The sequence below is a fragment of the Petromyzon marinus genome, chromosome 2 (genome assembly GCF_048934315.1).
Source record: "Petromyzon marinus isolate PM22_M1 ecotype Great Lakes invasive population chromosome 2, UKy_Petmar_22M1.pri1.0, whole genome shotgun sequence".
Taxonomy (NCBI): domain Eukaryota; kingdom Metazoa; phylum Chordata; class Hyperoartia; order Petromyzontiformes; family Petromyzontidae; genus Petromyzon; species Petromyzon marinus.
In genome coordinates this window covers 21,784,733-21,810,160 of record NC_133668.1, presented here as the reverse complement: position 1 = coordinate 21,810,160, position 25,428 = coordinate 21,784,733, and the positions used below count along the sequence as shown (strand labels likewise).

General features: G+C 42.9%; 1 protein-coding gene and 1 long non-coding RNA gene across 5 annotated transcripts in view; one reads left to right on the top strand and one right to left on the bottom strand.

Annotated features, from left to right (window-relative positions):
- LOC116945055 (unconventional myosin-Ib-like) overlaps positions 1–24,799 on the top strand; it is a 105,735-nt gene extending 80,936 nt beyond the window's left edge. Inside the window, exons 19-30 of one of the 4 annotated variants that reach the window (XM_032959136.2) lie at positions 678–771; positions 1,474–1,623; positions 4,107–4,175; positions 6,977–7,063; positions 10,796–10,882; positions 15,517–15,591; positions 16,253–16,387; positions 17,655–17,761; positions 18,830–18,953; positions 19,148–19,297; positions 20,223–20,350; positions 20,503–24,799. In XM_032959136.2, the coding sequence (XP_032815027.2) occupies positions 678–771; positions 1,474–1,623; positions 4,107–4,175; positions 6,977–7,063; positions 10,796–10,882; positions 15,517–15,591; positions 16,253–16,387; positions 17,655–17,761; positions 18,830–18,953; positions 19,148–19,297; positions 20,223–20,350; positions 20,503–20,620 (1,324 nt within the window). In that variant the 3' untranslated portion in view covers positions 20,621–24,799. The remainder of the gene's footprint in view (positions 1–677; positions 772–1,473; positions 1,624–4,106; positions 4,176–6,976; positions 7,064–10,795; positions 10,883–15,516; positions 15,592–16,252; positions 16,388–17,654; positions 17,762–18,829; positions 18,954–19,147; positions 19,298–20,222; positions 20,351–20,502) is intronic. The other 3 variants (XM_032959157.2, XM_032959146.2, XM_076071475.1) reach the window with 3 other exon arrangements.
- Positions 1,326–6,979, bottom strand: LOC142929722 (uncharacterized). Its single transcript, XR_012945878.1, has 2 exons — positions 6,844–6,979; positions 1,326–6,108 (listed from the first exon to the last, which is right to left on the bottom strand). It is a non-coding gene; the product is annotated as an uncharacterized LOC142929722 (long non-coding RNA).
- Positions 24,800–25,428: the final 629 nt, after the last annotated feature.

Here is a 25,428-nt window from a genome sequence, read left to right as displayed (position 1 = left end):
TATTTACCCATTTTGTGTTTTGAGATTTCCCACCATTTAATTCCCGAATAAATGTAAGTCCTTATGGCCTGTTCTATTTTATGTTCATCTCGCGATCTGGTAATCATCAGAATTATGACTCTCCTGCATTGGAATGTCTGGTCTATTCATTTTTAATTCGTGTTTTGATGTCGGAGGAAACCGGAACACCCAACAAAAAACACACGTGTATGTGAGTATGCGAGTACTCAGTAGTCCACAGTGTGTGGCCAGGAACCCACTTTCTGGACTGTCATGCACTGGCCACTTCAGAGTGCAGCAGTTTGGGCATTCCATGGCACACCGTGAAATTTTTGTGAGCCAATAACACGGCCTCCAAATACTAGGTTATGTGTGTGTGTGTGCGCCACCACGCCCAGCATAATACATTACATTTCTGATCAATCGGACTTAAATTTCACGCATGATTAATCGCACACAGTAGTTGATTCACTTTTTATTTGTGAGCGTGGAGTGAACATGCGATCTTGAGAACCTGCCGGGTTCCAAATTAATGAAGCTGCACTTGGGTCTCTTCCCATGTACGCAGTTAATCGAGACTCTCCTGTTGCTCTAAGAATAATGGGTTGCGTTGAACGGCGTGCGATGTTCCCCTTGAATCGCAAATGATTGTTCCCCACGCTGTGACTGTCAAACAGGGAGGGGGTGAAAAGTATCCTGGTGGACCTGAAACTTCCCCAGGAGGAATACGCCTTTGGGGTTACCAAGGTCTTCATCAAGAGCCCCACCACGGTGCGCAGGGTTGCTCACGGCGCTCAGCGCATGCTCATTTGAATGACAGATTCTAGGTATTGGGGGGTTTAATTAACCGAATAGCACGGCCCAGTTAACCCATTGGTGAACCACAACTTGGGACTCTTGACCCTCCCAACTAATGCCATTTTTCGACTGCCTGTGATCCATAACCTGGTTGGGTAGCATGTAGTTCTATTCATTCCCAAGCAGGCGGTTGCGAGTTGAAATCCTAGTTGGGGGGGGGGGGGGTTCGATTAAACTCCGAACGTCTTCATCGTAAATCAAGTCAGTAAAGACTTTATAGGATGTCTACAGTGGTCATCTGACGAAGATCCAGGCTCTTGACCAGAGAATGATGAATTCCAACCACTCTCGAAGGGGCTGCCAAAGCAGATGAGTGTTGTCTAAGTGCTCGTTTTAGTAAAGGACAGTCCAGATGCCAGCACTCCTGACATTCCTTGATTTAAAAAAAATCCAACTTATATACCCATTTTGTGTTTTGAGATTCCCCACCATTTAATTCCCGAATAAATGTAAGTCCTTATCCTGAATCAAAGTACAACCATTTTTACTTGTTCAGATACAGTCATCAATAAAAAAAACATGCTATGTAGATACACTTGCTATAGCAGTGGGGGGGGGGGGGTGTTTGGATGCCAGAGGACCAAATAAACTGTATATTCCATGTCGCCACCACAGCTGTTCCAGCTAGAGCGGAAACGCACGGAGCGCATGCACGAGCTGGCCACCCTCATCCAGAAGACGTACCGCGGCTACAAGTGCCGCACTCACTTCCTCCTCATGAAGAAGAGCCAGATAATCATCGCCAGCTATGTCCGATCACACCAAGTGAGTCACGTTCATTGTACAGGCACGATCGGCCTCGAGGTCCTTTCGAGGATAATCTCACACACACACACACGTGCGTCATTCCGTTAGGTGGTACACATTTAACCAACACTAAAGGAATGATGGGCTGAGTAAGCAAGGAGTCAGGATTTGAACTCTCATCCTCCCTATTGAGCCAAACACTCTAGAAGGAGTGCCAACATGTCAGATTGTGTGCATACAATAATTGATAAGTCACCAAATTGGTTCTGCAGCAGATAGTTTGCATTGCATAATTTGAGAACTCAAACTTGTGGAAAATGGGTAGATGGCAAATGTAAGTAATCTTTACAATATACAGCCACCCACATTCAATTGCACACATTGAAAATATCAGTATCAAATGCTTGCTATGAAAATGTCAGGAGTGTTCATAACCATGTTCACATTGTGTCGATATGAATAACTCCCAAAGGATTTAATAAATAAGTATGAATCAAAATGCACACTCCATAGCAAGCCCTTACAGTGATCATGAGACCGACTCGCCACTATTTCTGACTACATCCCAGCGTGGATCACGCAGACATGCTCCGAGACATTTAGACTGTGTTTCCGTTTATCTTGAATTGTGTACTGGAGGCTCTGTCGGAACTGGAGATTGTACGATATGGCACAAAGCGACATTACTATTCTGGCCGAGTGGGAATGCGGCAGTGCTTTGATCATTGCCAAGTGGAAGGAAGTTGCCTGCAAGGCGGCTGGAAGCAAATGGTGAAATCATTTAGCACCACTGAGTCAGTTTCCTTTGAAAGTATATGTTCCAGATTTTCATGCATTTTTAATAACACACGTCCACGCTGTAACAGTTGCTCAACCGTCAGTCAAAGAGTAGCAAGTTCAAATTCTGGTCATGTGTAAAAAAAAACAAAAAACGGAGTATCACATTGTGGAAAGCCAACAAGTGTTGTCCTAGCATCGAGAGACCACTCACATGCAAGATAACTTATGGCAATATAATTTTTACAAATATGATTTGATTAAAACTCACGGAAGGTCATTTGACCTGGTTGATTTGGCATGCAAATATCATGCTGGACTTTTTAGATCACTGGGGTCGTTCACCATTTGTTAATAAATGCAGCCGAAGGCAAATTTTATTATTGTGCTATAAATAAAACTTGACACTAAAAGAAAATATTGGAAGGGCTTCTTATATTGTCTGAGCATAATACTTAAGAGAAGCGTATTGCTTGCTGCAATTCAGTGTGTCTAATTGCTGCATCTGTGTTTGGCATGCAGCCTGCTTGGAGGTAATAGATGCCAGTTGAACAAACAAAACCACTTGTGAACTCCTGCACCACATTCTTGGAATTTGTGTGGGTGAATGTGTTAAGAGCAGGCTGCCTATTAGAAGCGGATGTTGAAGCAACCTAGCTTACACACGTTGTGGCTGTATTGAACATTTAAAGGCCACATTTTAGGAATTAAAGCGGTGTTTTGTAAAAGAATGTTCCAGTGCATTCTTGTCAATGTCCCAGTTCGGTGACAAATTTATTTTGTTCAATATATGCCTTTTGTTGTAGAGATAATTTAAGAGGCAATGTTTGTATCATGTAGTGGGAATCTGTGTATCATGTACCATGCCGGCCTTCATAGGTGCTCACTAACAGTCTGATAAGGCGATATGGGGGATCTCAGTCTTTGTCTAAAAATTTCTACACATAAAACGGGTATTCATATTCTCAACACGTTGCAGTTATTGTGGCTCAGAGGATCAAGGATTCTCTGTCCACGAGCGAGTTGACCCACGTAGACATTATGAACGAGCTTATGGGAAAACTCACAAGATATTTAACGTAGAGTTTGCGACTACATCTCAATGCCAGCTGGTCCATGTATCGTGCGTGGACCAGCTTTAAGCGGCGTATTCCTGAAGTAAGTTTTAGGATCCGTTCTCTTTACAAAATAATGCTGTGGCTTCCTGGATGGACCATGAAGCACGTGGTTAATTATGCCGGTCTGAGAAATGTATGTTGTTAGTATGATAGCAATGCTTATGTCTGCATTGCGAGCGTGAGCACTGTTGTTCTTGTGTATAGTCAGTGATTCCGTGCTCAAATAAGCATTGAATGGTGCTCATCCCAATTTGCAGCTCTGAGCCAGGGTGTAGAAATCCTCTATTCCTATGGCGATGGCCTTGTGGAGTGTGTCATTAATAAATAACTTAATTAGTACAGGTTGGAGCTCCTCTAATGGCTGTAATGCTTAGCACCCCAAGGATTGACATTGGAGATGCACATTGCCTTTTAGAGCCACCCCCCCCCCCCCCCCAAATGTGCCCGTGCTTTAAATTATTAATCGTCTCGGCTTCTTCGCTGAAGATCACCTCGCCCTTGGGCAGTCCCAGGAGCCGCCCCCAAAATTCGGCGTCGGCTTTCTCAACGATTAACCAAATTAATTGCGGTTTCTCGTTCGCGCGTTTGCGTGTTGCTCTTTCCCAGGAACGCAAGCGGTACGTGAAGACTCTGGAGTGCATTGTTCTCCTGCAGCGCATTGTCCGCGGATGGAAGGTATGAGCGATGACCGCGTGCCGAGTTGGCTCGGCGTCCCTGCACTAACTCATCACGGTTGTGTACTCTGCACCCGTGCCACCTTGCCAGTGACTCCGTCTCCTCCCACCAAAATCACTGTCGTGGAGTCTCTTTGCTGGCGGAGGGTGAAGCGCTCGTGTTTATACTGCATTTTGGACACGGTTCAGAGCGCAACATTAAACGCGTCCTAACAACGACGACCTCCCCTTTTTCCAGCCGATGGGATTGTGCCGCGAATTTCACGGCAATGCGCACGGTTTACGAAAGGTTTATTGTATGCTTTCCTGCAGCTGTGTTCCGCTGATGCTAGTTTCACAGCCAAGCCAAGCTTTATTTGTGGCGTTGCAGCGCCACACCTCCACTTCTGGTGCGATCTGCTGCATGCAGCGCTTCTTTCATTATTAAGTGACCAAGTGTCACTGTCCTCTCGATGGTGAGCACAACTAACAAAGCACAAAAAGCAGTTCTAAAGAAATGAATGAAATCTAGATTTAAAACTAATTTCTTTAGAACGGACTTATTTCTTTAGAACTGCGTTTTTATGTTCAGTTTGTTGTTCTTCCCCTGCACCTCTGCTTAGCACGTTTGGCTACGTACGGTGCGAAAGAAATTTAACATGATCTGTTCCTTGACCCACATTGTGTCCCTGTACAGCCGAGTGTGAATGAAGAGCAGGTTTCCAATGACAGTTTTCTTATTGCCGTCGTTGATGAGTGGAATGAGACCATAAGCCACTATCTGCGTGTGGACAATCTCCCCCACTCTATGGAGAAAACATTTCATTTCCTGCTGGTCAAACATCAAGCAGGATCTCACAGGTGCTGAATGAGCACCTTGTTACGTTTAAACTTATGACTTGTACACTCTGTTCGTTATCAGGAACATCAGGAACTTATTGGTCCAAAGTATTCACACGCAGAGTATGTGTTGAATCATAGTACCACTTACTATGAAAGGCTATGAGGTGTGTTTCCATTATATGATCATAATGGACCAAAACAAAAATGTTTCTTGCTGTGGTTTTCCCACCTGACGATGATTGCTTGTGTTGCAATCGAAACGTCGTGATTTAATTTATTTTATACCCACGTGACTTTACCGAAAGAATCAAAGAGTATGGATCCCTGCAGTCACGAAAGCTTCAAATCGAGATTGGACAAACAACTCTTGTTCTTTAACCTTGCTTCGAAGAACCAGATTAAGGATCTTACTGAGCAACATCCACGTGAGAATTGTAGCTTTCAAAGTAAAAATTGAAACGGTTTTGTTGGAACAAAGTAGAGGCTCACTATAGCAGCGTTCCAACGATGCAAATGCCTTTGCTGCACCCAAAGCTGTTGGCAGCCTCTTTTAAAAACGAGACTCATTTCTTAACTTGTGTTTAATGACTTGTTAAGATTCACCTGAATGTTGTGCACGGCGCAACATTTTACGGGGGGGGAAATCCTGACCAAATATGAGGAAAAAATCCTGACAGGATGAGGAAAAAAATTCTCATAAAATGAGGAAAAAAAATCCCTGACAAAATATGAGGACAAAATCCTGACAATGAGGAAAAAATCCTGACAAAATAGGAAAAAACACTGATAAAATTAGGAAAATCCTGACAAAATATGAGGAAAAAATCCTGACAAAATATGAGGGCAAACCACTGAAACAGGCACCACACTCTCCTTCTCAGCATTGAAGTGCACTCCGACATGGGGAGTAGTTTTTTTGTTTGTTGCGTTGCAGATGCAGAGCGGGTTGTGTGGTGTTGGCAGAGACGAGCGTGGGATGAGTGGCCTCGGTAAACGAAGCGGGGTGTAGGGGGTGGCCCAGGGTCCCTTCAGCCAGGGAACTTTGCCACCTGCTATTGGAAGCTTGCTTATCAGCTTGGTGATCGATGCATGTCCAGTGAACCCAAGGGCACCTGGGCAGGAGGGTACACAATGGAACACACGCCCTACTACACTGGAAGATGTACGGGAAATACACACGTGCATGGCGTCGCGGACAAATATAGTGTCAATGTCGAAGTAACATGCTAAAAGATCTGCTCAATTGAAAACAATTACACTAAGGCTTCAGTGACCTGACCTACAATGTCAAGACTGGAAAACATGCACCATTTTCTTAAATGTGACTCTCAAGCTAATTTCCTCTTGTCAATGTTTCGGTACAAATTTCGCTGTGAGATCCAACACGCGTTCCTGCACTTTCGTTTCCGCCCATATCTGTGTGGCTGATGAAAAGTAAGGTTAACGAAAACAGCATGTGTCCACACCTCTGTTTGGAGTGGTGTTCTGGCGATAATTGCATCGCGTGATGATGCTTGTGCCCACGTAACAATTGGTGTCTGACCTGGCCTGCGTATCGCCATTGGTCAGCTCAGCCGAAAATGAGCTTAGTCCATCAATGTATCGTAAGCACCGAGGATACAGAGTTAGCTGGGCATAGAATTAGCCAAGCCGCAATCTCGACAGCCATACCACCGTTAATAGACGCTCACTGACTGCACTTTCTGCATCGGCCTTTAAAGCTTAACAATGGACTACTTCTTTTATCCGTGCAATATATATACGTGTCTTTCACGCCTGCCTGCGCACATCTGTGTCCATCTGTGTCCATGCGGTCGGCCTCTGTGCGTCTCTCTGCGTCCATGTACCTCGTGGCTTAAGCGCCCCCCTGTGCACTTGCTCGGCCCACCCGTGCCTCCGCCGCCGTTTCTTGCCTCGGTCTCTTGTCTTTCCATCGACGTGCGCTCGCGCTGGCCTCCGTGTCCCCCGTCGTGTCGACAGGCCCGCAGACTCCTGCGCCACCTCAAGCACCAGAAAAAACTCAACGACGCCGCGACCGTTATTCGCGCCTACTGGTGTGGTTTCCAGGTGAGGCCGCTTAGTTCCGTGCCGGACCTCTGTGCCCTGCTGCACACCTAGCCCCTCGACCGGTATCACTACACACTGCTTCACATGGCCCAGGGAGTTGCATCAACGCTGAGAAGGATTTGCATGGCTTTGCATGCCAGGGCCGTTGTAGCTGGTTTGCCTTCATGGTTTGCTTAACTCCGTAAAACGAAGTGATCCGTAACCACTCATATTTGTCACGATCCATGGGCAGATAGACCGTAGGTGTTCACTGCACATTTTCGACGTGATCTGTAGCCACCAATGTGATCCGTAAACACTAACGACTGCATTCATTTCAAGGTTGCAACGTTGGCAAAAGCAGACCATGTGACTAACCACATTCACGAATTCAGTAAATCTAACCTTGCATGGTAATGTATAACTTGCATGGCACTATCATTAACTTGTATTTTGGTGTCCTCGTTTAACCATGACGTCTGTCCAACATAATGGTTTATTTCGCCTCTTTACACTAACTGCATGTGAATGAAATACAGTTTAACTTTTCCCCCACAGGTTTTTCCCCCCACAGATTACAATGTCAGTTTCCACCCCCCCCACCCCCCACAGTTTGGCTTTCCACAAGGAGTGGATTACCAAGACGAACGATTTAATCTTTTTACAATAACCATTGCGTTTATTTATATTTCAGTACTTGTTATGATTCGACAAACAAATTCACCAATCACTTTTTAATTTTATTCGCAATTATTAACCTCGCATTTATTCAGCAGCATTTTCCCCAAACACCACGTCAGGTTATGTAAATGCCAATAACATATAGGCAGTTCAGTTACAAAGTTAAGCTTTTGTAGGGGTATAACCACTCTGAAACGTGCCAGAAATTTATACCACTGAACTAGGCATTCAACAGCATAGCATATTTTTCAATTAAATTTTGTCCATTTTAAAGCATTACAAGGCTGCTCTGACTATAGAAAAACCAGCACGTGTTTTTATTGGTCAGTTTATTGTCGTGACATTTGCGAGCGAGGAGGAAAAAACTGAAGATTGGCCTGAAAAAATTGACTGTCAGTGTAGTTTAGCAAGAACAGTGGAATAATAAATACAGCCTTTCCACGTAAAAAAGACAAAGATGTATCACTACATTGGTGCTTGTTTTATATAATGATTTGTGGTGACAGCTGTGACAAACAGGTAGAGCAAGCTGCTCCTACTCCTGTGCTCTGCTACCTTGTGTATGCCATTGCATAGTAAACCATGGCTCCGTGGATAATGGTAATGGTGAACTGTCGCCCTGTGCATGTGGCACGGTGGAACTTTAGTCTAAATAATGCAGTACCTGAATTATTTGAGCAAAGTCAAGGTCCAAATGTCATCATGGCCAAAGCCGGTGATGCCACCCTACCTCACTAATGCATTCTACCATCTGCCAGATCCTGTAAGCTGCTACAGAGTAGACACATGATCTGCAATATCCACCCCAACATATCCCACCATATGGTCTTAGGCCTTACCCTTGGGCTCCAGACTCATGGAGGCCCTTCCAGCGACCGTCTCAGCAATCCCGGCCCCCCCACGTGCCACCCCCCCCCCCCACCAGTGCAACCTGTTTTAGTTTTATTTCCCAGTCATAGCTGCAACATTTACCTGCCATGTTTTCCTCCAGATTTGTGCATTGCTCATCCTCTTCTGCCACTACATTCCTAGCATCTGCCTCAGACACTTGTGGCTCAAGTTCCCAATAACTTATGTATTTCCAAGCTGCCTGGTTAGGCTTCAGTTCTCTGATCCATACATCAATACAAGTGGTACCCCTACCTCATGCACCATTTTCTTACACTTAGATTGATCTCTTTTTCCCTTCCAAAGTGTTTTCCCTAGCCCCACTACACGCTTGCCCTGCTGAAGCAAAGTGCCTCCTTGACCACCTTCTCACAGCCACCTGCATTACGGACATTATTGCCCAAGTACGCAAGAAATTCATCTGCCACATCAACGTTCTCTCCTCCTACCAGGACCTGCCATCCTACTGCAAGGAGTCCCGTTTCTTATATCTTATATTTATATCTCGCTTTTATCCAAGCCACTTTACAAGGGTTATGAATGGTAAAATTAGGGTAGCTAAAAGTCATATTTTGAATAGGGATGGGGTATGTGGAGGGGGAGGTTAGTGGGTGCGGGAATTACGGTGGGTACCTAGGGATGGATGGGCCAGGGAGAAGAGGTGGGTCTTGAGGGAGGAGCGGAAACTCGACAGTGATGGTTGCTTGCTGCTTAATGTGGAGGGGAAGTTTGTTCCATTGCAATGGGGAAAGTAGGGAATAGGAGCGGAAACTGGGATTGTCCACAAGGAGAGGAGGGAACGGTTATGAGTAGGAGGAGAGATTGAGAGCGGAGGGGACATAAAACGAAACGAGGCAAGCGGAAAGCTTTCCTTGCGATCCCAGTGTCCAGACACAGTCTAAAACTAACACCAATTCTATGGCTCCAAGCCAAGGTCCTAGTCAACAGACCTGCATCATCTCTGTAGTCCCTCACATTCATCTTAGCTGTACAAAACTCCTGGGTTTTCTACTCTGGTCACCATAGTCATGGTGTTTATAAATACAGAGTCAAGCTCAATAAAACAAAAGATGGGAGACAATAATATCACCATGACAAACACCTGTCCTAACATCCAGTCATTCTGATGTCTCGCCCCGAATTCATACACAGGCCTGAGTCCCATCATTCATGTTTTGAAGCAGCCGACTTATCTTACCTGGGACGCCATAGCAGCCTAGCAGTTCCCAGAGGCCTTCCTGGCACACAGAGTCGATGGCTTGCTTCAAGCCCACAAAGGAAATCTAAAGGTTCTCTCCATACTCTCAACTCTTCTCTATCTGCTGTCTTTCAGTAAATATCTTATCACTTGCAGCCCCTCGCTGATCTAAGTCCACACGGATTCTCCCTTAAGTCACTTTATATTTGGACTATTTATTTATAAATATTCTGGTGAGAGTTACTACACTAATTTATATCGCCTGTCATATGCAGTCTTATGATTGCCTTCTTCCAGTCCTGTGACGGCTGTTCCCTATTCTAGGCAGTTTTAATGACCTTGTGTAGCTCGTCCAACAGACAATGGTTCCCTTCAAACTTGATTTGAAGCTTTCGTGACTGCAGGAATTACTCTTTGGTTCTTTCGGTAAAGTCACGTAGAAAGAAAATAATTTAAATAATGGAATGCGACGTTTCGATTGAAACACAAGCAGTCGTCATCAGGTAGCACTATATTTGAGAGAGAGACAAAACACAGACACGGAGACACACAAGCAGAGAGAGACAACACAGAGGCACACTCTGTGTGTCTATGTTGTGCGTCTCTCTCTGTTTGTGTTGCAATCGAAACGTCGTATTCTATTATTTCTTTTCTTTTCTTTCTACGTCACTTTACCAAAAGAACCAAATAGTGTTTGTCCCCTTCTTTAAGACTTTTTTCAGCATTGCAGGTTTATTTATATACGCCTTAATGGCTATTACAGCACGCACATTTGTTCAGGTATTGATTACATTTATCATACAACTGAAATCACCCGTAGCATTGTGTTGCTTTTAAATAATCGAAACCCATGCACACTGACGTCCGTTCATGTGAGATCGCTTTTAAGTGCTCCGAGGCAACGTGTATGAAGCTGTAAGCTGTGCCATTGAATTTTAGTGTATTCGGAGTGTTTGTGGCTTCACGGCGTGACGGCTGGATTCTAGGTTCGACGGCAGGTGAATCAGAGGAAGGAGCTTGGAAGACGCAAGCATGCAGTGGCTGTAATCTGGGCATACTGGACAGGGCACAAGGTGGTGTGGCTGTATGCTGCGTTCTGCTATGTGTTACTGTGCCGAGCTCACATGTATTCTGCTGTGCTGTTCTATGCTGCTGCTGCTGCCGTGGGCTGTGCTGTCCTTTGCTTAGCTCTGCCATGCAATATTAAATTGCGCTGTGCTGTGCTTTGCCGTTCCGTTCTTTGCCTTACACTGTGTTGACCTTGGTAGTCATTGCGTAGACTCCAGTGAGGTTTTGTCAAAACCACAAGTGTTTATTTTTTTTAATGGAATAACTTGCACCATAAATCATGTAATGCACCTGACTCCCACACAGCAACTTGCCCCTGCAGCTAAGCAGTTTGATGTTCAGACACCTTAGAGGGAACAAATTTCAACTAAAATGTAATAGCATTTTTTGCTCTCAGCTGACCTGGTGTTTTGTGTTGCAGGTGTTTTGTATGTAAACATTGACACTTGAGTGCTCATCCAAACTCTTGTTTGCCCTCTAATGCTTTCCCATACATACGTGTGGATTGGAGGCAAGGTGACTCTGTATTAATCAAAACACTCCCGCAAAACATTGTGCAGGTGTGATTGGTATACGGGATCGCACTGGTTAAATGAGTGAAGAGAACGTTCCACCTTTTGTAGGAATTATCTCGGTGCAGATGTGCGTAAGGTATAAATCGCACAACCAGAGGGCTGCTGATGTGCTGGGCTGGTCTATTACTTACACTGAAGAGGAAATGCTGATGTGGGATCGCCTTAAGAATGTGCATCCATGCAATTAACATTCCCTCGCATGTAGGCATTGCTTCGGCCTAGTGCATTGACTTTTGGCGGTCATGTGAGGTCCATCAAATACAAAAAAAACTTGAACAAATTGTGGGGTCCTTGAACAGCATTCTCTCTGTATTTAACTTTCTTTGTTAATCTAAACCCACGTGTGTGTAAGCATAGCTCATGTTATGTGAACACAAACATTACTTTTCTGTACACTAACCAAATAACAATTCCTTACCTTGTTTTCTTTTTCAGGACATTTGCATGCTTTGTGACAATAACAATTTCAAGTGCGTTATATTGTCAACAGTTGCATTTCCTTTGCAATGCGGTAGAAGGTTGACTGATGTTAACCAAACAGATTTAAATCCACGGAGATAAAAAAAAATGAGCGGATGCCACCGCTAAATAATTTAATAAATCGCGTTGTCATTCTGCACGAGAATGAAAGTGGGGGGGGGGGGGGGGCAAAGTATAAAAATAAAAGCGAAGAGGCAATATCTGAAACCACAAATCAACAGCGTGCAATTTAAATCGCGCAATGAAGAGGCAGACGGAATGCTTTTTCAAAACTCCGCTTGATAACGAAAGACAACAAAGACATATACAGTGCGGGAAAAAAAGTATTTGATCCCCTGCTGATTTTGTACGTTTGCCCACTCAACAAATAAATGATCAGTCTATAATTTTAATGGTAGGTTTATTTGAACAGTGAGAGACAGAATAACAACAAAAAAAATCCAGAAAAACGCATGTCAAAAATGTTCTAATTTGATTTGCATTTTAATGAGGGAAATAAGTATTTGACCCCCTCTCAATCAGAAAGATTTCTGGCTCCCAAGTGTCTTTTATACAGGTAACGAGCTGAGATTAGGATAACACTCTTAAAGGGAGTGCTCCTAATCTCAGTTTGTTACCTGTATAAAAGACACCTGTCCACAGAAGCAATCAATCAATCAGATTCCAAACTCTCCACCATGGCCAAGACCGATGCATGCTTGAAATTACACTGAGAGAAAGACATAGATTAGGTAACAAATGCAAAAATAGATGCATCATATTGACCGGTCAGGAAGGTAAGTGGGCTTGGGAAAGACACTTCATGAGAATGGATGATAGCCGGTAGACGAGACCAGTCGTGGAATGGCAGCCAAAGGAGCGAACACGCTTGAGATGATGAGCACCATTGAGATTAAGTGAATGAGGCGAGCTTACATGCACATTGCAAGACTGAGGCAGGGCAACAGGGTGGGGATGCCTTCATCCAACAGCGGATAAACCATAGCTAATGATGTTGAATGTGTTCCCATACAACATTATATATTATTTACCAACTCCTTTATATCCAAGTAAGGTCCTGTGGGATATTGCAGCGTACATTGGACGGGTAATATTCTATTGCAACTCAAACGTAGTTGTGGATCGTCATTAAACTGGAGTTGGAATAAACACCATGACTTGGTGACAAGTCATGGTGTTTATTCCAACTCCAGTTTAATGACGATCCACAACTACAGACTGCTACCTTGTGCTGCCCTGCAGGCTGCCACCTTGTGCTGCCCTGCAGGCTGCTACCTTGTGCTGCCCTGCAGGCTGCCACCTTGTGCTGCCCTGCAGGGTGCCACCTTGTGTGCTGCCCTGCAGGCTGTCACCTTGTGCTGCCACCTTGTGCTTGCTGGCCGGCAGGCTGCTTGAGCGGCAGCCTTTCGAACTTATCGAACTTATTAGCCACATCAGCGGCTCCGACCTATTAATAAACTCCGCGTTCAAATCCAATTAAATTTGTTTTATACATTTGTGGCGCCCATTGGAAAACATAAACACACTGAGATCTCTCAGAATATTGAAGTCAGCACCCCGCCCAAAGTCAAAATCCTGGCTCCGCCCTTGCCATACAGTCATAACATCCACTAAGAATAACCATTTCTCAGGCCCTACATAATATATATTTGAATTGTGCTTCTTTCCAGGCATGAACCACTGACTAATGCCCGTTTAAAACATTTATCAAATGGAATCCATACATTTATCGTGCAAATATGCATACACTTACGTATTTCATGACTCTATAACACAAAGCTCTAGTATATGGTACAAGACTGCGATGCACGCAGGGTATTAAAAAACGAGGATGCACTGAATTCATTGTGCATTCTGTAACCTGGAGCAGGAGCGTGCGGCCAGGGGAGGCAGGGGAGACAGGGGAGGCAGAGCCTCACCCGTCACACTCCAATGAAAATAGCTGTTACGAAAAGTAAAAAAAAGAATCATCAAATAAAATAAATATTAAGATTTTTTTCCACTGATCTGTGTTATAAATGTCATTTCTGTACGATTCCAATCAATTTTTATAGTCAGAAATCGCCAAATTTGCAGAGCTCCGCTGCAAATACAGGGAGAGACGAGAGGTGAGGCAGCGACGAGCTCAGCCTCCCCTCTGATTGTGCAAACCCCCAGTAACTGGATGGAGCGCGGGCAATAAGCATGTGCCTGTTACTATCTCAGTATGTCACCAATGTAATGTTTGTAGACCCCTTCATTTCATGTCCTCGCCTTCCATACTCCAGGTAACTTATTTCATGTATGTGTATAAGGATATTTAGGCTCGCTGGTCTTGTCATGAAACTGCAATGAAAAAGAACCAGGGGAGGCAGCTATCACATCTGCCTCACTGAGGGGGACGTGTCTAACACGCCTGCCTCAGTGAGGCCACGCCCCCTCAGTGAGGCCACGCCCCTCAGTGAGGCCACGCCCCCTCAGTGAGGCCACGCCCCCCCTCAGTGTGTGAATCTGGCTCTGACACTAGCCAGTGCCTCCCCAGCCATTGACCTCACCGCACGTCACTGACCTGGAGTAAATTACGGAGCCATGCGACTCAGTGGTTCCATCATTTTCATGCATGGAAAATTCTAAGTCACGCAAAAATCCGCCTCTAGTTGTCTTGTCAGATAATTGGTAATTGGTGTGTGTAACACTTGCTTACTGTACTCTTTGGTTCTTTCGGTAAAGTCACTTAGGTAGAAAAAAATAATAATGGATCACGACGTCTCGATCGCCACACAAGCAATCGTCTTCAGGTGGGACAGAGAAACAGGCTGCTGAAACGAGTCCTAATATACCTTATATATAGAGAGCCGGGAGGGGGGGGGGGGTTGCCGCATCGGGCAAGAGGGTGGGGGCTAGAGATTGTGCCTAAGCAAGTGGGGGGGGGGGGGGGGGGAGTGATGCGGAGAGCTGCGAGAGCTGAGGAGGTGACCTTTGTATTGTGAGAGATTAGCACAGGGGTGGGCACATTTTTTGACTCGCGGGCCACAATGGGTTGTAAAATTTGACAGAGGGGCCGGGCCAGGAACAGATGGATGGAGTGTTTGTGTGAACTAATATAAATGACATGTAAAAATCATTACATGAAAGGATTTGGCCTTTAACAGGTAGCAAAGCATTTATTTGCAAGGCAATTTAACAATTTTCACAAACTTGAATACAAAAACATGTCGTAACTCCCGGTCAAAGTGCGCCATCTAATGGGGAAATGGGGGCATTACAGGAGAAAGGTAAAATTTAATTTAATAATAATATTTGGACAAGTTCGGCGGGCCGGATTAAAAAGCCCAACGGGCCGTATACGGCCCGGGGGCCGTACTTTGCCCATGTCTGGATTAGCATTTCAATGTAAACAACGCAACGGGTGTCTGTGCTTACTAACTTTCGTTTTGCTTGTTTGTCTGAGCCTGCGCGTCTCCAGTGATAGTGAATTCTTGTAGTGTTGCCAGGCGCAGTGTTTTTGGCGAAGGAACGGCAATTTCCATCCTTTCGGCTGCTTCTAAGAATCGCTCTTGTCAACACGTGTACCCCTGACCCCTGACCCCAACCCACCTGGGCAGGTGCGGAAGGCGCATCGGAAGCACTTCAAAGGAAATGCCGGCAAGAGGATTTACGATTTCTTGATTCTCTGCATCGTGAGTACAACCCCAAGTGACGGTGTAACCACTGTAAACTTCTGAGTGAGATGTATAGGAGCAGTACTGTGGTGGTAAGTGCACTACACTGTGATCCCAGCAACTTGGGTTAAATTTCCAGTTATGGAAAACGTCAGTGACATGTGGTAGCTGAACCTATCCTGCCCTCTCAGTGCTTTAATGACCTGAATAGGTTTTCATTAACAATGCTTTCATATATAATCTATAGAGCATTGTCTTGTGTGTGCACATGCGTGCACATTTATGCCCAGTATGATGTTGATAATTACAATGTTCCATGGCTTGGATTTGAGTCTTAGCTGTTCAGATAAGGAGAATATATGTTGGTAGCAATATCTGGGATAAATACATTGTCTTATTTTAATTATTTTCATAAGCAACTTCAAGGTCCAATCCTCTTGACATCCATTTTTTATTACCTTTTTAATGCTTTAACATTTGTTTGCACCCAAAATGAAAATTAATTAAAGCATTATTCCAAACGTGTGCATATATATTTCAGGCCCCCCATTCAGAGCTCAAAAATTACATTTAAAAAAAAATTACTCTGAGGTAATAAATGAACAGCTGGAAATGTTTGATAAGTAAGCAGTGAAAGTGCCCTTACTGAGACGTGACCTCTCCCATCGTTCGTGGGCAGATGAGGCGATACTTCCTGCGTCTGCAGGACTCGCTGCCCAAGCTGTCTCCCACGGATCGCAAGTGGCCTGCCTACCCCAACTTGTTCCTGGAGCCTGCACACCAGGAGCTGCGACGCATTCACCACCTGTGGAGGGTCAGTGCCGCACATACACAATGTGCTTCGCGCAACTGGCTGGTCACTCGGTGGGAAAATACAAAACTCTCTTCTTATTTTTTTACCGAGGTATAAAGTCCAAAACCTGAGTTACGGTGAAACCCCGATTATCCATGGCCCGATTGTATGCAACTCGCATTTTGGCAGCTCCAAAATGGATCTGTGAAAAACTCCTGTTATCCATTCATTGATTCTCCCGATTATAAGTGATTATTCCACAGATAAGAGTGGTCACTTGGCAGCGGTTGTTTGCTGGCACTATATTCACTCTACAGCACAGCCTCTCAGAGCACGGACTCATTGAGTGATGATTGCACCACTTCAGTATAGGTGCTTATTCTACTGATGTCGGCATAGTTTGGATTTTGTTTAATTCATATTTCCGATGCAGTAATTCATCGCAATTGTCCACTCATTTATGTAGTACACAATACTCAAAAGGACAGAATTGGAAGATATTTTTTTCGTGACCATTGCTACACACTATGTAATTACAATACTAATTAAGATCCTCAGTGTTTAATAACAGGTAAATTGACTATTTTTTTTTATGGTGTCAATTTTTGTAATCTCTTTTGGAAGCCTCACAGTAAAACCTTGGATTGCGAGCATAATTTGTTCCGGAAACGTGTTTGTAATCAAAAGCACTCGTATATCAAAGCACTCGGATATCAGTTGTGATCACGTGACGCTCAGCAAACAAAGTCTATACGTACTACTCGTATTGCAAGACCCTCGCTCGTTTATAAAATTAATATTCACTTAAAATTTTGCTCATCTTGCAAAACACTCGCAGACCAAGTTACTCGCAATCCAAGGTTTTACTGTATATATGTTTCTGTCATCATTCACATTATGTCTATTGCCAAAGACTACAAAGGTATTCGATGGAACAGCAGGGACTTAAAAAAATTCCAACAGCTAGCTAGACTGAGTCACATGCTCCCATATGCCGGTGAGTGGTAAGTGTCGCGGTTTGTGTGCTGCTCTACGAATCCGGCGACCCGAGTTCGATTGCCGCTCATGGTCAACACCAGTGACTTATCTAAACCGTTCCTGGGCCTCCCCTAGTTCTAATGGGTATCTGGTGCGGTGTGTAAACATCGCCACTAGGGCGACAAATGTGGCCGGGCATGGTGCTGGCCACCCCCTTGTGTGCTGTTCCGGCCTTTATCGATTCTCACTAACAGTATTTGCTCCAACAGTCTGATAAGGCTATATGGGGGATATTTGTCTGTGTCTGCAGTGCAAGGTCTACCGCAGCAAGTTTGATGACAAGAAGAAAGCCATCTTCGAGGAGAAACTGTCTGCTAGTGAGCTCTTTAAAGACAAGAAGGCTCTCTACCCAACCACGTGCGTGTGACCACAATGTCCTGGACACCATTTGCACTTTCTTTTACCCAGTGTCATTAAACCTCTATTTTTCACACAACCATTATGGTGTTTGCAGTGCTGGCCAGTGGATACATCTATTGGTGGGGCACAGAAGCCAACACTGGTGGGGGACATAAGCCAGCAAGGGTGGGATGAGGGGAGAGGGGTCGCAGGGTAAAGGAGGGAGGTGTGGGTCATGCGTATGCCGTTCATAATCGTCATAACATGCAGGAAAGTATTTTTTTTTCACACTACTAGTGCCCAAACGACGAGCCGCCATCGGGTATATCTAGCAATGGTCCTGTGAAGATCTTCGATGTATTTTGATGTTTGAATGTGTATTGTCAATCTAAATAATTGTATACCGTTGCAAGGAATTGTACTTTGTCTGTTGTATTTTCCCATGAGTGAATCCGATTCCAAGTCCAGCATCTTTCAATTGTTTGTCCTCTAGAATGTTCCTCCACTTGTCTCCCATCACTAGTTTTCTGTTGGTCAACCCTAGCAGCCATTTAGCTTGTTGCAGTGCAATACATTGTCAATAGCTCAACAACTTCCTACCCATTTGTTCAACATGGATGAATTGGCTATATGCCCCCCTAAAAATATAAGACCTGCCACCTGCAGTATTTTGAACACGAGCGTATTCACTCTTTTGATTCGTATGTAAAAATTTTACAGGCAAAATAATGGAATTTGTAGTGCAGGAAATAATAATGATATATCAAGTATATCCAGGAAAGCCTTACTGGGTCTCACTACTCTACTCTTTTGCAGGAGAGTCTTGCTTTTGGATATTTGGACATTTATTTAGCAATCATTGTTTTACATGTGGGAGAAAACTAGAGGATCCAGAGTAACCCGACTCATACTCAGATATCCACACAGGGTGAGTGAGGACACAATCAATGGCTGTTGCATGTTTCTGGTCACCCATGGAGGTTTTCACAACTCTCGCCTCTATAGAGCTGGATTATATGCACGCAACAACCACGGCCGAGGTCATCACGTTACCTCTGTGTTGGGTCACCTTCTTCCCCTGCACAGGGTGCCGCAGCCCTTCAAGGGCACTTACCTGGATATGACCAAGTATGACAAGCTTGCGACCGCGGTGCCGGGCCCGCACATCTTTGCCGAGAGCATTTTGAAGATCAACCGAGGCAACGGAAAGGTGCAGTTTTTGGCGGCCTTATTGGTTGTCGTAGTTCAGTGAACAGAGCATTTCCAAGACAGGCTCAAGAGTTGCGCACCGCTTTAATTATTGTTCAAGTACTATCGGTTGACCTTGAATATGAGCATTAATGAAAGTACCTTGAGCGCGTGTGAGCACTGTTGTGAATGGTTGTTCGCGGTCTTGTACTTTAGGGTTCGCCACGTTTGGTGGTGCTCACAAAGAAGAATCTGTTTCTGACAGACAAGTCGGGGCAGGTGAAGTCAGAAATTGCTTTGAAAGAGGTCACGGGTCTCTCTCTCAGCAGTCTAACCGATGGCCTGTTGGCTCTACACTTAAAACAGGTATGCATGCATGTGTGTACTTGTGTACGTACTGTACATGTGCACCCAGGTCGACTCAGCCTCAATGAGTATCTGGTGTGGTGTAAACATCACCACTGGGGAGACAAAGGCGGCCGGGCGTGGTGTTGGCCACCCACCCCTTCGTGTGCTGTGCCGGCCTTCATAGGTGCTCGCTAACAGCACTTGCCCCAACAGTTTGTTAAGGCTATACGGGGGATATTTGTCTTCGTTTTAGCTGGGCACAAGCTCTGTGGTGACATCAACGTCAATTACTGGCATATGTTGCCTGTTGTTGTTAATAGAGGTTAACTTTATGTTTTTATATTTTATTACATTGCATTTTTTATGTTGATCTTCTTTCGCACCGTACGTTGCCAACTGTGCTAATCGGAGGTGTGTGTATGCATAATAACAGTCACTGGTGATGCCAGTTCTCCATATGAGTGCATGTGTGCAGATATCAGTGGGAAGAACGCAATTTAAAACTCAAGGTTGTACACAATATATGTCAATTCACCTCTTTTGACCAACTTGCGGCTAAAATAAAACACTGCTAAGGTATGTTTGTGTATTTGTGCATATGTGATTGTGGAGAACGGTAGAGTAGCAGTTAGCACACTGTGCTGTGAACGCAGCGATCTGAGTTCAATTACCGCTCATGGTCAACATCAGTAATGATTATCAGAACCCTTCCTGGGCTTCCTCTAGGTCGACTCAACCTTAAATGAGTACTTGGTGTGATGTGTGAACACCGCCACTAGGGAGAAAAAGGTAGCCGGGCATGTGCTGGCCACCCACCCCCTCGTGTGCTGTGACAGGCTTCATGGGTGCTCGCTAACAGTACTTTCCCCTACAGTCAATACTATACCGGCATATTTATCCATGTAAGTAATGTTAAAGACCATCGCAATGCCTCCTTCCACAGGGCACCACGGCAGCAGGCAAGGGCGACTTTGTACTGAGCAGTGAGCATGCAATAGAGCTCATCACCAAGATTCATCGTGCGGTCATGGCGAGCAACAAAGAGAAAATGGAGATAAAAATCTCCAACGAGTGAGTTACTCCACTACAGCCGCTCAGCAGCCCACAGTTCCCTGGGTACTTGGCCAACTGCGTGACATACGCTGTCGCTTATTTCATATGCTGCGGTATTAGTTTGTGGTCATGCACGTGTACCATCGCTGTCGTACCTTTGTTGTTCGCAGGTTTCCAGTGCGTTTTAAGGAAACGCAGGTTAACGTAAGGATTTCCCCGTCGGGCCAGAGCAACGGGGCCAAGCTGGTGTGCAAGCGGAAGGGCACGGGACTGGAGGTCGCCATCTAGAAACGCAGCTGCCATCATCTCTCCTCACACCCTACTTGTCGCCCCTCATTTTTTCCCCATTCCCATTGCATCAAAGCTGGCAGATTAAGTGAATGCGAACAGAGAGGGCCATAACGAGATCTTATTTTTTTAAGTAAATGCATTAAGCAGGGATAGATTGTCAAGGTGCCACATGAAGAAATGTCTACTGAGATGGGGTTTTTTTGGAGTTAGTACTGAAGTCCGAATTACTATGGTAAATGGTAAAACAGTAAAGGCCCTGTCTTTTGCACATACACAGGGGTGCCTTTTAATGTTTCTGTCACGGTTTACATAGAAATGAACGGCAAGGGAGCATTGAAGTAGAAATTAAAATGGTAGTGCCCTCCACAACTGTCCTGTTGAGACATTTGTAAATGATCGATAAAGAATGACATGTAATCATATAAAATGTCTATTTTTGAATCGTTTTTGTAAACGTTGATAGGCAAATGTTATGAAAAGTAGATGAATTTACATAGCTATTGGAAACTCAAATATCTTTTCAGAACAAACCGCTATTGACATTATAAAAGTGAGGGCTGTTTCTAAAAAATGCCAAATTTAAGTCATGTAAAGGTTCATGTGTTTTTTTTATTTTATTTTATGTAATTTCGATTTTATGTAGATGGAAATTAATTTTCATTCCCTATTTTAAGTTTAAAACATACGTTGAAAAACATTGAATAAAATGTATGATGACTATACTGTAATTGAAGATAGTAATGTACTTGATAGAAACGTGCTGCCAGTTTCACATTGTTCACTTGTTACTGATGAAGATTTACTCAATGATTAGTACCATAAGTGGTATTACTGGTACCATAATTGGTATTACTGATGTAATAATAAAAATGTTGAACTATTATGAATACGTTCAGAATGTCTCATTGAATAAATACAGTATGGTTCATATTTCTTTTTTTAACCTAACAATTGCAAAATTAAAGCTATTTTACGAATTCACTACAGCAGTTGGTCATGTGATGGTTTTTTTCTCACAGTGATTGGGCACTTTTAACTTTTATAAAATGGTATCAGCTTAACACCTGAAGATAGCTACATATCTGCTGTGGTGGATGCCAGCACATTGAGTTAGCGATGATAGTTGGGATGAATACGTTTTAGAAAGGGATTTCTGGTTTGGAAGAACATTTTTGTTAAATCAGTGTATTTTTTTAGGGTTATGCAATACCAAATAGAAACTGAACAACAAAAATGATTGGATTAAGTTGATAATGTACCACCCTATAAAATTAGCAGTGGTGTCCTAAGACATGCAGAGAATTTCCCTGCTAATACAATGAAGCAGCTTTTGTCCCGCTTGCAATACCTCTTTGAGTCCTTTATGGAAATGTAGGATTGTTATGAAGGTAGCCAGTCGATCCAATTTGTGGGTTTACTCTCAAACGCACCGGTGTGCCGAAGTAGTGACTAATTGGCACGTTTTGTTTACATGACAATCCTTACTAATTGGCCGTGTCGGGTGGTGGCGGGTTTAATGACATTCATATTTATGCGATATAACCCAAAAAAAACTTTATTATGGATATTAGTTGCAAAAGCCTACGTGTTAAGTTGACTCTTGACTGGCATTTGAACCCACAGAGTTTAGTGCTGTTGACCAAAGTGCAATGCAGTTAAAACAATATTTTGTATGTTACCTGAGCATTACATATTAAGTATACCAACATTCTAAGAACAATAATGAAAAGGCCAAAACGCATAACTTTGTTTCTTTTCTGTTATTGGTGATGCGTATATATTCTCTAGAGTGTAAATAATTCTACTCTGAGCTCCACCATGGCATTGATCATTTTGTTTTTCTCAAAAAATATATAAATGTTCTTGCATGATTTGAAATGTGACATTTGTTATACACTATATAGACTACAAATTTAACTATTGTTCACCATTTCACCAGTTGTAATACTATCACATTTCCTATCAAGCTAGATATTTAATCACAATGCATAGTTTAAATTTAACTTTGTTCATTACATTGCAAATACCTTTAGTTTACATTCGCATTACTTACTAAGAACAAATGTGTTTTTTTATTTGATTTAACAAAATTAGTAATTACTATGGAAGCTAACTAAATATGCTCACAACAATCAATTTAATTTTGATTTAAAGCTTTCGTGACTGCAGGGATTCATATTCTTGGTTCTTTCGGTAAAGTCACCACGTAGAAGGGACTCTACGTGACTTTACCGAAAGAACTAAGAATACCAATCAATTGCTTAGTTTTTCAGATTTTTAGTTCCAAGAGATAATAAAGCATTTAGCTTATGGTGAAGCATTTAGCTGTATTATACAGTTGTAACATTACAGAATGATATACAATTATGAGCCATTGTACACAACACGTGAAAATGTGCCAAACATTTTTGACAAAACATCAAATTTTTCCTACTATTTGGCTGTGGAGACAATGTGGTTTTAACATTCTATTTTTTTTTAAACTTAACAGAATATTCTATGTTCAAATATATAATGCATGCTCGGTGCTTTAATGGTTTGTCATTTGTTATTTTCATATGCCCATTGTATTTGGATACCCCTACTGATGTCAACTGCTATTCCGGTCAAATGAACCACAGTTCTAGAATGGTTTTATTCATTTAAATGTATAATTTTTCTCATTTAAATAGTTACACTCTTGTCACCGCCCCATTGTAATGGTCAATAGAAATAACAAAGTAAGGATCACAACACTATCTCACAGGCAAATGCATTGTGTTCGATAAAGTAGAAACAATATTACAAATACTACCACATTAATTATGGCGGTCTATGGCTTAAGATTGCAGAGCATGGACATGGTAGTCGTGCCCGACACTGCCTGGCCATCTTTACAGCATCGAAAGTGATAAATGTGGCATCAGATGCCCGTTATGGACTGAGTTATCTATTGTGATACCAGTCGAGATGTAAATAGTTTCCAGGGCATATGAGACATTGGAGCTGAATTGCATTGCACAATATTATCAGTGCAGCAAACACAAATGGGCAGTCTTTCGCTTCCCAAAATAATTCAACATACCATATACCGTTTTGAATCCAGTGCTGTATTAAAATATGGTATTATTAAGACTGTCCCTTCATAATACGCCTGCTTAAGATGTGATTTGATCAATGCCTAGTGGTATCTGATTTTATACACCATTTGCGCATATTATTTCTCACTTTACAGTGCCCTGCGATGTGTCCCATAGTCATTTCTGCCGAGTAAACTTGCTGATTGTTCACTATGCTGTAATAAATGCTGGTGATGTACTGTGCCTATTCTGCCAGGTTTTAGCAACACACGCTGGCACATTGTTTTGACTGCACTGCAGGGACGAATAGTGAATGCTGCAGTGACTGCAATGTGTCTGGTTCTTACTCTGGAGGCCCTGGAAACCTCATACAAGGAAGGGCATTGTCCGCAAATGTTATTATGGTGAAGCACATTGCATAGATATTTCAGTGAACGAAATTGCTGACAACCCACACTGCATCGTATTCTTCGTACAACAAAGTAATTTGGGGGATAAAATGGGTTTTTGTATTTTGTAATTATAATTAGAATTTAATTAATAGCGTTTAATATTGCACTTTTGTGAAATTGTCTTCTCTTGAGATTGCTAATAGTGCAGGCCACCAGCCACCCTGCTGAGCTCTCCATGCAGCACGAACAAGGCTGGGCCGCGGGGTTGTAGTGCATCGTGCATTGAGCGTCAGCATGGTACTCAATTCTTAACCAATTTTAAAGTCAATGTCCAAATCTCAAAAAATATCAAAAATATTTAGGTGTATATATACCTACATTGGGTCTCATATATATTTTGTTGTTGTTACTTTGTCCATGGACCTTAATATTGGTTGTAAATGAGCATACCTAAATACTGTATTCTATGTTTTATGTTAGTTAAAATTGTAACACTTTTAAGGAAATGTTATGTATGATTAAAGGACAACACATCAAAGTAATTTTTTTTCGTAGTTTAACATGTTTCCGCATGTCATGTTGATCTACTTTGGTGAAAATGAGATCCATGAATCGTGATTGTTAAATTCTTCAATTAATAGTTGCGTAAATGTTGTTTTCTTTATACAATGTGTGAATTGTTGTAATACTGTGTAATTTGAAAATACAGCTAGTATATGACAGTATTGCCTGTACCTTTTTACACCTGCAGTATGGTTTGACTGTGAAAAACGTGAACGGTCATGCGTTGTATGTTTGTGGCGGCAATAGGTTTATCAGATTATCATTCGCAAGGTAGGCAATGTACGGTGCAAAATAAGTGCCACATACACATACGTAGTATTTTCCTGCGCGACACTTAAAACAAATTGCATTCCAAACAGCTATATAACTTTAGTGTTTTTGGCAGTGACTGCTGTTAAAAATCTGTATTTCAGATAAACACAAATACTGTATTTTGTAATTGGACTCATGTTTGATTCCTAACAATATTTTGTTACGATACTTTTATAGGCCACTTTTAACTTGGTTTCATAATTAAAAAATAATAATTTAGAAATATTAATTCTGATACGGTAACTGCATTTATGAGGTCTGCTTGCCACACTCCACTTGTAAAAAATGCGTATGATTTTGGCTATAGTGGCGGTGTAGTGGGCAGACTTTAAATGCCACATTGTGATGATGTGTGTAGATATATAAATCCACAACTCTTCGTGAAAGCAGCAAGTCAATGCTTGTGACAATTTTACTAATATTACAATAGTGATTTGAATACATTTCTCAATTGAGGGGGGATTAATTGTGAATAGGT